This window comes from Marmota flaviventris, chromosome 12 (assembly GCF_047511675.1).
Source record: "Marmota flaviventris isolate mMarFla1 chromosome 12, mMarFla1.hap1, whole genome shotgun sequence".
Lineage (NCBI taxonomy): Eukaryota > Metazoa > Chordata > Mammalia > Rodentia > Sciuridae > Marmota > Marmota flaviventris.
Genome location: NC_092509.1, coordinates 102,230,887 through 102,244,411, shown reverse-complemented (window position 1 = coordinate 102,244,411; position 13,525 = coordinate 102,230,887). Strand labels below are relative to the sequence as shown.

The following is a 13,525-nucleotide window of genomic DNA, read 5'->3' as shown; positions in this document are numbered from 1 at the left end:
TCTTGAGTAACATCTTAGTATATTCTGCCATCTTGTTATCTCTAATCTGCCTCATTTTTTGCTCCTGTTTCTTGAAGTAAACTTGACTTAAAGCTGCCAGCACTATCCATGTTACTGACGGAATGATGTCTTGAGATTTCCTCCACCAGATTAGCTAGTCCATCACTTTTAAATTCAGCATCACACAAAGTCTCAAGACATGGGCAAAATGTTGCTAAGTTCTTTGCCAGAATATAACACAAGTGTCCTTTAGTACAGTTCCCAGTAGAATCATAATTTGCCTCTGAACCCTTATGAGCACAGTCTGCGTTCCTGTTGGCATTCTGGTTTTCTGAGCTCCCACCAGAATTGCCCATTAATCTCTGCTTTCAATGACATTCTAAAGCTTTTCCAACTTGCATCTCTAAACTTTTCAGAATTTCTTCTGCCCACAAGCTCCCGAGTCATCTGAACCACAGGTTAGTCATAGCAGTGACCCCACTTCTCTGTACCAGTTTATGTTTTGGTTAGTTTTTGCATTGCTGTGACCAAGATACCCAACAAGAACAACATAAAGGAGGAAGAGTTTATTTGGGGCTCACAGTTTCAGAGGTCTCAATGACTGAATTTATTACTCTATTGTTTTGGGCCCAAGGTGAGGTAGCACACCATGGGGGAAAGGCTCAACAGAACAGAGGTGCCCAACTCATAGTGGTGCCAGGAAGCAGAAGGTGGGAAGGGCCAGAGGGAAGAACAACCTTTCTAGGGTACACCTCAGTGACCTACCTCCTCCAGATATGCCCCACCTGCCTCAATAAGTCCATTTAAATTGGGATGGACTGATTAGGTTACAATCTCTCATGATCTAATCATTCACCTCTGAATATCCTGCATTAACAGGAGCTTTAGGGGGACACCTCATATCCAACCATAGCTGCTTGTGTGTGTGTTTGCACTCGCCCTCTTTTTTTTCTTGGTTAAACTAATTTCATATGCTATTATTTGCCACAGTCCGGCTGCAGCAAAATAACCAGGGGGTGATGAGCAACTTGTGTAGATTGATACAGCAGGAGTGGGAGCCGTTTATTGTAGGACACGAAAGATATATATACATTCCACACAGCTTATCTTAATTAACATAAACTAGATACAGCAGTCAACCAATAAGGAATCTCCACACTTAATGGCTCGCTGGCGTTACTTCACAAACCACTCCCTCTGCATAATGCCAGGTGCCATCTTGACTTGTTTACAGACTCTAACAATTATTACCTTGTTTTTTAAGTTCTTTTATTTTGGCAAATTTAAAGCATATATAAGAGGGAATACTATAAATATTTCTATTATCTTTTAACCAACTTTAGCAGTTATCAAGTGGTGACCGATTTTTGTTTCTTCTGTTTCCATCGTCTCCCTTGTTCCACCCAAAATTACATGAAGCAAGTCCCAGATAATCATATCCTTTAATTCATAAGTATTTTAATATATTCTGCTAAAAGACAAGGACTCCCTCATAACTATTACTATTTTCTTCACACATCCCTCAAAAATATCAACAATAATTCCTTAATAGCAATTATCTAGTCTTGCCATATTCTTTGCATAAATGGGAAATACAGAAAAGAAGTCTGAAACATTTTAATTTACTTTGTCTTTTTTTTTTTAAAGTTATTTTTTGTTATTAAATTCTTAGCAGTTCAAGAGTGTATGCTAGTTAGTTGTCAGTGTTCATCTCATATTCTTTTAATGGCATTGGGGCTGAAGATGTAGCTCAGTGGTAGATCATTTACCTAGCATGTGCCAGACTCTGGGTTTGAGCCCCAGGACTACATAATCAATCAGTCAATCAATCACAGTATTGATCAGACTGTGAGGTAAGAATCATTCCTGGAATTTGAGAAACTCGATTTATTCATCTTGAATATTTATTCATTTATTTGTGTAGCAAATATTTAACTGTCTGCTGTGTGACAGGTTTTCTTATAGGCGCGCGCGTGCGTGTGTGTGTGTGTGTTGTATCAGTGAATTAAAAAAGATCCTTGCCTTTAACAATGGTATATTGTAGTGGGAGAAACAGACAATAAACATTGAATATAATTTAAAATTAGACTATATGTTTTGAAAATAAGTACTCTGAAACAGTAGTGTAAGTGGAGCAGTTCAAAGGGCAGTTGAAATTTGTTGGTGGGGGAAACAAGGTTAGGTGGGGTGTTCAGAGTAGCTCTCTTGAGGGAAGGAGATTTGAGCAAAGAAATGAATGGGGGACTAAGCATGTAGACAAGGAGATAGCTGAGCAGAGTGTTCCTTGGGATGGAGCACCTGGAGCAGAGATGCCAGGCTTGTGGGAGGGAAAGCAAGGAGGCTACTATAGTTGGAGCTGAGTGAATAAGGGAGGACTGTGGGATATAGGTTGCAGAGGTAAGGTGACGTGGGGCGGATACTGTGTATAATACTAGGTATGCAGTATCTTTGGTGGTCATTTGGCTTTTGTTCTGAATGAAATAGAGGAACAATTGGTGGATTTCTACCAGAGAACTGACAAGAACAAAATTAAAAGAATCACTTTGTGTGTGTTTTTGAAGTAGATCATAGGGGAGTAAGTAAAGAAAGATGATTTAAAATAATATAGGAGAGAGAATGGTGGCTAGGACTGGGTAATGTTAGTGGTGGTGCTAAGAAATAGATGATTTGTAGTGTAATTTGAAGGTAAAGTTAGTTTGCTGACTAAATATGAGGGATGTATGTATGAGTTTGAATGTGAGAAAAAGGGAGAGGTGTGTGCGAGTGTGCGCGAGTGTGTGTGTGTTGGTGTCTGTGTGCATGCTTGAGGAAGGAAAGAAAGAGAAAGACAGGCGTAGCATGTTTTTGGCCAGAGTAACTGAAGGATGTGAGTTGCCTTCAGATGAGGTGAGAAAGTCCGCAGGAAGGTTGGTATTGGGGTAGAGTTAGTTTGGAGATAAGTAAATACCATAGGAAAGAGGAAATTTGACTTTTGAATATATTCAGTTTGAAATGTCTCTTGGATATGTAATTGAAGACTACCATATAACTCTACCTGTCAAATAATAAGTGTTCAACAATAATGAGTGCTTGTTAAAAGAGTAAATTAACCAGATTTGATGTTAACAGAATTAGAAACCCTCTGGCTACAATCTCTGCCTGCATAGTATGTGGTTTTTGACCCAGGATTTAAATGCATGATGAATGCCAAGATGGGCATCAATATGCAGTTTTAGCAACATGTCTGTCAAATATGGATTCCTGATTGACTTTTCCTGTTTAATCACCAGAAAGCATTTAAAAATATCTAATAAAAATTTGTTGTTAACATGAATAATTTGCTTTTATAATTAAATATAAAGTACATTTGGATTTTATGTGCTTTGTAAGAATGAACAATTGTAAAATAAAGTAGAAAAATCCAGCGCTAGCACAGTTTTTCACTTTGAATTTTTGTTGTATGTTGTCATAATTATCATGTCTAAGTCAGCTGTGACTTGTGAGCCAGAGTTTGAAAATCATTTTTTTTTTTTAGGATTTCAAAGCTCATTTCCACATTTCATAACTTTCCTCATAAGTATCTTGCTGAATCCTTTTGGTGATTCAGCAGTAAATTTTAGGAAGAAGTTTCAAATGTAAACTATCTCTTTTATGTTACTACTGTATCAAATCAAAGGAAAATGCCTTTTCTTGAAATCTATTTATTTGAGGAGTTTTCATGAGCTTTTTGATTCTTTTATATGGATCTCTGTATTTTCAAATTCTCACTAATTCTGTAGTATCAGCAAGTATAAATGCATATACACATACAAATGTATATGATCATATCCCCAATACACACCATATGCCAAAAGCTTTTGGGTGCTGTGTACAAATTGAGCATTCCTAATCTGAAAATCTGAAAACTGAAATGCTTCAAAATCTGAGACTTTTTGAGCACCAGTATGACTGCACAACTAGAAAATTCCATAATTCACCTCATGCAATAGGGCACAGTCAAAACAGGTACAATAAAAAATTTTGTATAAAGTTTCCTTGAGGCTATGTATTTCAGAAATATAATTGAATTTTGTGTTATGCTTGGGTAATCAAGATAGCTCATTATCTATGCACAAATATTCCAAAATCTGAAAATATCTGTTGTCTAAAACATTTTGAAGTTTGGGTAAGGTATATCAATATGTATTTTGAGTTCTTCTGATGGGCTTGAAGGTATTAAATTAGGCATATCTGAGAAATTCTCAATGGTTTAGCAAACCTAGAGGCCCCGTGCTTGTAGTCTTTCATGGGAAAAGAAAAAAATATATAATGATATTTGATGATAAAATATTTGATGATAAAAAAGTCATTTGAGCCAGGCACGGTGGTGCATGTCTATAATCCCAGAGGCTCAGGAGGCTGTGTTAGGAGGATCACAAGCTTGAAGCCAACCTCAGCAATTTAAGGAGGCCCTAAGCAACTTAGTGTGACCCTGTCTCAAAATAAAACAATAAAAAGGGTTGGGTGGGTATATCAGTGGTAAAGTGCTCCTAGGTCTAGTCCCTAGTTTGAAAATAAAACAAAACAAAGTCATTTGATTTTTTTTTCTTAGTGTCATTGATTCTGTGTCTTCTTGGGCAATGATTGAGGCTCCCCTGTTGGCTGATCTTGGTTTGATCAAATAGTTGAAGAGAGTAACTGGGGAATATTTTAGTTTCTTCCTTAGTTGTAGGAACCAAGTCTGGTTGCCAGGCTTCTGAGCTTTTGTGTCCTACCTTGAGTGTGTCTATGCTAGACCCAGCAAATTGAGTAATTTTTGTTGTTGTTGTTAATTTAGTGCTAGTTATGTAAAATATAAGCAGTAAACACTAATTTGTGCTCCTTCTTATAATTTCTCTTTGGTGTGTACTTTGGCCTACATTTTTTTAAAAAAACTTTTTTTTGTTGTTGTGTTTGGACAGAATGCCTTTATTTGTTTATTTTTATGTGGTGCTGAGGATTGAACCTAGTGCCTCCCACATGCTGTGTAAGCACTGTGCCACTGATCTACAGCCCCAGCCCCTTTGGTCTATTTTTATAGTTACACATTATGTGATGACAGAAGAAACGGTCATCAGAGTATAGTACTTATCAGTTCTTTAAAAGGTTGTATGTTAGTGAATATATTTCTCAATTGAAGATTTCTAGATTCTGCATTTGTCTCTGTAACTTGTAAAAGAAATTTATTTCTTTGTGTCTGTTGTCCTTTGGACATGTCTCCCACAAATTCCTGTGTAAATGCAGAAATGTTCAGGTTGGAATTGATCAGATTATGAGAGCTGTAACCTAATCGGTCCATTCTAGTTGGAATGGAATAAGTTGGCAGTGCCTGTAGGCAGGTGGGGCATGGCCAAATGAGGTGGGTCACTGTGGGTAAACATTGGAAGGGATCAGTTTCCCTGTGGGCCCTGCTACTTCTCTCTCTGCTTCCCAGCTGCCATGAGGTGAGCAGTGCTCCTCCACCATATCCACCTACCATGATGTTCTGTCTTACCTCGGATCCAGAGAAGTGGAGTCAGTATGGACTAAACTTTGAAACTGTGAGCCTAGAATAAACTTTTCCTCCTTTGAGTTGTTATTTTAGGGTATTTTGATCACAGCTACAAAAATATGTCTAGTACAGTGTCTCAACTTATTCATCCTTATTGTCTTTCTTTTTCATATACAGATAAATTCTGAAAATAAATAATTGGCGTGTAGAATTTTTAGAGCTCAGGGATCTTGGCGATAGCTAGCATAACCCCTTAATTTTCAGATAAAGAAACCAGTGTTTTTAGAGGTTATATACCTTTTCCATGGACATATTGAGCCAGAAGGAAATCTGGATTTTTTTGACTATTTTATATGTTTTGTGCAGCATGATACAACACAACCCTGATACTACATTGCCTTTCCCAAATATTAGTTGGTGACCCAAGATTACAAAACTTTTTTTAAAAAAAATTTTTTAGACCTTTATTGTGTTTATTGATTTTTATGTGGTGCTGAGGATCGAACCCAGGGCCTTGCACGTGCTAGAGGAGTGCTCTACCGCTGAGCCACAACCTCAGCCCCACTTTTTTTTTTTTTTTTTAAACACCAGAAAACTGAGGGCTATAGTTACTTTTTTTTTTTTTTTCTTTTTAAAGTACGTCATGTGGGTTGGGGATGTGACTCAAGCAGTAGCGCGCTTGCCTGGCATGCCGTGCGGCCTGGGTTCGATCCTCAGCATCACATACAAACAAAGATGTTGTGTCTACCAAATACTAAAAAATAAATATTAAAATTCTCTCTCTCCCTCCCTCTCACTCTCTCTTAAAAAAAAAAAAGTACATAATGTAATGTATTTTTTCCCCCCTTTTGTGCATAATCTCTATGTGCTGGTCATAAAGGTGATGTTTATTCTTAAAACAAATTTATGAAACTCTAAATTGTATAGCTGACAATCCTGGGATTTCTAGGCCAGTGTCTACATAAAGTGTATATTTTAATCAACCTTAACTCTTGAATAGATTTTATGTAAAATTATAAAGCAGAAAACCAAGACAAAAACGATGATCTTCTTTAAAAAACTTGAATACATTCTTTTTTGTTTTTTTTTAAAAACCCTTTATTTCACTTGTTTATTTTTGTATGTTGTGCTGAGGATTGAACCCAGGGTCTCGCATGTGCGAGGTGAGCGCTCTACCGCTGAGCCACAACCCCAGCCCCCAACATTCTTTTTTTAATGTATTTTTTTTTTTAGTTGTCAGTGGACTTTTACTTTTATTTATTTATTTATATCTACATTTATTTATATTTATATTTTATTAGTTTATTTATTTATTATTTATTTATATGTGGTGCCGAGAATCAAGCCCAGTGCCTCACATGTGCTAGCTATACACTCTACCACTGAGCTGCAATCCCAGCCCTAAATGCATTCATTTTTGAAATATTTTTCATTTATATTATTGCCTATAAGGTGTTGCTTAGTAGGCATCTGAACTACAATATGATACACAGGTCAAAAAATTGTTTTTCCACAACTGAGTATAACTAGAATTGAGTTTTAGTATTAGGTGGATAGCTTGTTGAAGTGCATTTTAATTAAGTTGAATATAAATAATATAGAAACCTATTTTTAAAGATCATAATTAAAGATATATTGATATCTTCTTAAAAGATTAATTAGTTGCAAAGTTAGCTTTTTATCTAATCTGAAGATAGTATAATAAATGCTGAAGAAATTTAAGAATAAATTGCTGTGATAATGCTAAAAGCTTTGATGTCTTATAGAAACACTTTTTTAAGTTCATGATTTTATGTATCAATAAGAAGGAGTTTGTTTCAAGCTATGGACTAAATTCATATTTTTTTTTTTTTTTTTGTTTTTTGCTTGTTACTTTTGGGTCTATTGGTTTAGGTCTGTTTGCTTGTTACATTTTGGGTCCATTGTGTATTAAATTTTGGCTTAAGACCAAGCCAAATTACTAAAATCTCACCAGTGGAAGTGACCTTTGGAGGTGTGGGCCAACTGGAAGTAAAAGTCTGAAAAAGTAGTATTAAGAAATAGAACAATTTTTTTATATTTCTGTTGATCTATTGTATATCTTCTGAGAAGTGTCTGTTCAGTTCCTTAGCCCATTTATTGATTGGGCTATTTGTTTTTCTGGTGTGTTTTGAGTTCTTTATACATTTTGGAGATTAGTGCTCTATCTGAAGTGTGTGTGGTAAAAATTTGGTCCCATTCTGTAGGTTCTCTTCCCCTCATTGATTTTATCTTTTGCTGAGAAGAAGCCTTTCAGTTTGAATCTATCCCATTTATCGTTTCTTGATTTTAAAGAAATGCAAATCAAAACTACTCTTAAGTAGTTTTAGGGGCTGGGTTGTGTCTCAGTGGTAGAGTCCTTGCCTAGCATACGTGAGGCACTGGGTTTGATCCTCAGCACCACATAAAAATGAAATAAAGATATTGTGTCCATCTACAACTAAAAAATAAATATTAAAAAAAAGATTTCACCTCACTCTAGTCAGAATGGCAGTTATCAAGAATACAAGCAACAACAAGTGCTGACAAGAACGTGGGGGAAAAGGCACACTCAAACATTGCTGGTGGGACTACAAATTGGTGCAATCACTCTGGAAAGTAGTGTGGAGATTCCTTAAAAAACTTGGAATGGAACAGCCATTTGACCCAGCTATCCCACTCCTCAGTCTATACCCAGACGACTTAAAAACAGCACACTACAGTGACACAGCCACATCAATGTTTAAAGCAGCTCAATTCACAATAGCTAAACTGTGGAACCAACCTAGATGCCCTTCTATAGATGAAAGGATAAAGAAACTCTGGTATGTATACAAGATGGAATATTTCTCAGCATTAAAAGAGAATAAAATCATGGCATTGCAGGTAAATGGATGGAGTTGGAGATCATCATGCTAAGTGAAGTAAGCCAATTCCAAAAAACCAAAGGCCAAAGAATGTTTTCCTCTCATTAATGGGTGCTGATCCATAATGGAGGCGGGGCATGGGAGGAGTGGAGGAACTTTGGATTATGCAAAGAGGGAGGGAGAGGGGGAATGGGGGGTAGGAAAGATGGTGAGATGTGACTGGACATCATTACCCTAGGTGTGTGTATGAGTGAACGGTATTACCCTACTTCGTGTACAAACACAGAAGTGAAAATTTGTGCTCCATTTGTGTACAGTGAATGAAAGAATATTCTGCTATCATGTATAACTGATTAGAACAAATAATTTAAAAAAAGAAATAAAAGACATGATAAATATATATTTTTTTTTTAAAGAGAGAGAGAGAGAGAGAGAGAGAGAGAGAGAGAGAATTTTTTTAATACTTACTTTTTAGTTTTCGGCGGACACAACATCTTTGTTTGTATGTGGTGCTGAGGATCGAACCCGGGCCGCACGCATGCCAGGCGAGCGCGCTACCGCTTGAGCCACATCCCCAGCCCTGATAAATATTTTTTAAAGTGAGGGCTTTGTGGGTGGAAAAGACTTGATGGATCTGAACCTAACAAAGGGAAAAAGCCTGCAATGCTTTATTTATAGTGAAATACACCAAAGGAATTTATTGTGAGGAAGGGTTCCTCAAGGTAAACAAGAAGCCAGGCAGTGTTGGGTAGTTGGCCTAATTGAGGACTTATCACTTGCACAGTAATTGTTCCTTCTCCAGGGAGCTGGTGCCCCAGGCTAGTTGGGCACACTGGTGTTTCTTTCAACCTCTGGGGAGTTGCTTTTGAAGGTAGGGCTGTTAGAGGCAATAAATTCTGCGGTGTCACAGAATTCTCTTTGAAGAGGACCTTTGCCAAGGCAACAAAGCGGTCTCACATGGGTGAGATTACACTGAGAGTTCTCCAAGGGGCTCCCCTCCACTTAGAGATGGCTCAGATAGAACTGTGGGCACAGTTCATTTGCGCTTCCAACATGAAAACACATTTAAAGTCTCTGTTCAAGTTTTGTCTACTGATGTTTCATTGACAAAAGTAAATTTCATGGCTAAGCACAAAATTATTAGGGAAGGGAAACGTGTTCTACTTAATTCTAGTGAGAGGTGTTACAACATCATGTGATAAGAGGCATAGATGTATAATTTTGTAACAGAGTAAAAAAAAAAAAAAAAAACCACAACTGATAGCAATAATGTATTATGCTACAATCATCTGTAAGTCTCACCATTCCAACACAGATTTTTTTTCTTGGTACTGGGGATTGAACTCAGGAGCACTCGACCACTGAGCCACATCCCCAGCCCTATTTGGTATTTTGTTTAGATACAGGGTCTCACTGATTGCTTAGTGCCTCACTGTTGCTAAGGTGAACTTTGAACTCTCGATCCTCCTGCCTCAGCCTCCCAAGCCACTGGGATTATAGGCATGTGCCATGTGCCTGGCTCCAACACAGATTTTTTAAATGAAAAAATTTCTTCTATTATGTTACATTTTAATGACATGGTCATATTATGTAGCAATAATCATAACATGCTCATCATTTTAAATTACTTTTTTTGTCCTATTATAGCTTCATGTTTTTATAAGACATTCTTTTATTGCTTTTAAGATCATCCTTTCACTGTAATCACTACTTGTATTACCCACTTTTCCCCTAGAGTTGTTTCAAAAAAGTTTTTTCTCTACTTTCTCCCCTTTCTTTTATTTTATGGTTCTGTACTGTTTGGGAAATGATTATCAGCTTCAGATTCTTTATACTTTCTTCACCTAGGTTTCTTTTCTCAAACCTACTATATGAAAACTGTACTACCCTTGACAGCTTTTTTTTTAATACTTTTTTTGGTTGTAGATGGACACAATACCTTTATTTATTTATATTTATGTGGTGCTGAGGATTGAACCCGTGCCTCACGCATGCCAGGCCAGCGCGCTACCACTTGAGTCACATCCTCAACCCTACATGTTGCAATTTTGTAAACATATAACATGCAAAGTGGGCAAAACCCTTAGAAGACAGATGAATGCACTTGAAGGGTTTTAAAAAGGAAGGATATTTATATGCATTAATAGAGATAAATGATGGCTAGATAATTATACTAGCCTTGAGTGTCTTTATTCTTTACTTTGATATTCTTGGTAACTTTGATTTTTTAAACTTTTTTTTTTTAGTTTTTGATGGACACAATGTCTTTGTTTTATTTACTTATTTGTTTGTTTTTTTATGTAGTGCTGAGGATCGAACCCAGTGCCCCATGCATGCGAGGCAAATGTTCAACCACTGAGCTACAACCCTAGCCCGGTAACTTTGATTTTTGATAAAGTTGGAGAGTAAGTTTTAAAAGTGTAATTTGAAATGGGAAGGAAATTATTATTTTGCCAAGAGTAATAGTGTCATCTAATGGCAAAATAGAATATTGCAGCCACCTTTATATGTGGCAATGAAAAGAACCCAAAACTGGAAAGAGAAAAAGAGAATATTTCTGAGGGGTTTTATGCATGGACTTCTCATGATTTACAGGGTCCGGTAGTTTTTCAGCGTAGCCTGCTTGTCACATTATCCATTTGGTTACTGTGCATATTGTTTAATATTTAGTTATTTTTTGTTTTCCAGGTTTTTGCTCATACAGTTTGCTCAGAGAATTGTTTCTACTATCTTTCTTTAAAAAGTTATCCCTACACTCCCTACAGTTTCTCAGTCATCTCTCCTCCCCAGCCCCCCCCCCCCCCCCCCCCCCCCCCCGCCCAATTGCCTCTTTTTGCTCACTGGCTTTTTTTTTTCCTCACTAGTTAAGCTTTAGGATAGCAGGCTACCCCTCCTTGTTGGCTCATATCACTCCAGGGCTGAGCAGTCTCTGCTACATAGTATATATTATATATCTTCATTCAGAATTAGTTGTGTGAGTATTTGAAATTCTGGAAATCAAAGAGTGTTGTTTCTATAGGGATAAAGTAGGGATTTATCAAGAAAACAGGGTTACTCTGTATTTGATTACTGAAACATTGTTTGCTACATAAGTGTAATATGAAAGCCTTCCTTTTTTATGTGTTTACTGTTAAGTACTGGTAAGGGTCTATGTGTTTGGAAAAGAAGAGATACATGACTTAAGGTATTGAATTCTATATTAGTTAACCTCAGTGATACAGAATAAAATATTTAAAAGTACAGTATTTGGTCTTGAGGACATAGCATTTTAAAAAGCATTTGGAGTTTATAAAGTAATCAAAATGATTTTCAATTTTTGGGTCTTGCTGTGTTGTCCAAGTTGGTCTCAGATTCCTGAGCTCAAGTGATCCTATACCTCAGCCTCCCAAGTATCTGGGATTGCAGGCATATACCATTCATTGTTCCCAGCTGAATTGTGTGTGTGTGTGTGTGTGTGTGTGTGTGTGTGTGCGAGAGAGAGAGAGAGAGAGAGAGAGAGAGAGAGAGAGAGAGAATGAATTTGTAGGTGTTTCTAGTATCATGTTTAATTATTTGCTCTATTAAAAAAACAGTCTAGGGCTGGGGCTGTAGCTCAGTGGTAGAGTGCTCGCCTCACATGTGGAAGGCACTGGGTTCTATCCTCAGCACAACATAAAAAATAAAGGTATTGTATCCATCTACAACTAAAAAACATATTTAGAAAAAAATATTTTTAAAAAAGTCTCAGAGAAATAAGAGTTAAATAAATAGAGGTAAATATTTTTAGTTGAGATGTGGGTAGTTTATATGTTTTACAGGGAACAATGTGGTGGTTCTTTTATCTGGAAACTCAGAGAAGAGAGTACATTTCCATTATGAGGTCCAGTCTAAGAAGGTAGTAATATTCCTAATCTTGAGATAATTAGTAGGATTTTTCTTCACATGTGCCATTTTTTAAAGCTTTATTAGTTAATGTTTTTATTTAGCTCAAGTTTTTAATCATTGGGTTTTGTTGTTGTTTGTTTTTTGATCCCTGTAGTTTGGCCAGGTGAATGTGGGAAAGAGAAGTTCTCAGAATTGAAATGGAGGTCAGAGCTTCACTACAGAAGGTTAGTGGGTCATCTGATTCTGTGGCTACACTGAACAGTGAAGAATTTGTTTTGGTTCCTCAGCACACAGATGATACTTCTACAAAAGATGATGAGAAACCTCAACTGAAGGTATTTTTTTCTTTTCTAATATGGCACTATTTAAAATTATCATTTTTTGAAGCTCTCAGGAGATTATAAAGATCTAGGGTTTTTCGCAAGTATAGACCTTGAGAATAAAAGACCTTGAGAATAAAAGTCAAGGTTTGATTTATCCAGAGACTAATTATTTGGTTTGATTTATTCAGAGACTAATTATTTGGTTTGGGGATTTTAAAAGTATTTTGGTCCAGATTATTTTTATCCTTTCATTTGGAATTTTAGGAGGAGGAAATAGAAGGAAAAATAAAAGAGAAGGGGTGATTGGCAAGTTAAACTTAAGATTAAATCTTACATTAATTTATCTGGTTGTTTTTGTTTCTCATATGGGTTTTAGAAATTAGTTACATGAAAGTCATGTTTTTCTTTAGAGGCTTTTTCCCCCTGTTTTTCATGTTTTAAAGGAGCTGGTAACATTCTGGTAGGTGATTTAATTGGTGACTTGTGAATATTCATTCTAAAAGTGTGTTTTACATTTTTAGCAGTTAACTTTTTCTATAGTCCTTTTTGTCATTTTCGGATTGACTTTTTTAAGTCAGAGAAAAGGAAGTGATAAACCCAGGTGTATGTACATGAAAATTGTGTAATCGTCCTTTAGAAACAGGAATAGAAAATAGCCAAAAGTGCTATTTATTATTTATGACTTTTACTTAGTAGTAAGTATGACATCAAAAGTATATTAACATATCAGCTTAATAAAATAACTTGTAAAAATGAGATTATTAAATATTCATTTATATTATGTAAAGAAAATATAGTTTTTTAAAAAAATAATGTTATTATACTTTTTATATATTTATCTTATTTATTTTTATGTAGTGGTGAGGATTGAACCCAGTGCTTCACACATGCTGGGCAAGTGCTCTGCCACTGAGCTATAACTGCAGCCCTAAAGAACATGTTGTTTTATTAGGTTATTCAAATGATCATGGTTTTACTTTTAGGTT

The 13,525-nt window shown here is 36.2% G+C and overlaps 1 protein-coding gene across 3 annotated transcripts in view; it reads left to right on the top strand.

The window, feature by feature from the left end:
* Window positions 1-13,525, top strand: part of Rabgap1l (RAB GTPase activating protein 1 like) — a 620,475-nt gene that overhangs the window by 53,681 nt on the left and 553,269 nt on the right. For all 3 annotated transcript variants that reach the window (XM_071600291.1, XM_071600292.1, XM_027935052.2), the window contains one exon: window positions 12,371-12,551. In XM_071600291.1, the coding sequence (XP_071456392.1) occupies window positions 12,384-12,551 (168 nt within the window). In that variant the 5' untranslated portion in view covers window positions 12,371-12,383. The remainder of the gene's footprint in view (window positions 1-12,370; window positions 12,552-13,525) is intronic.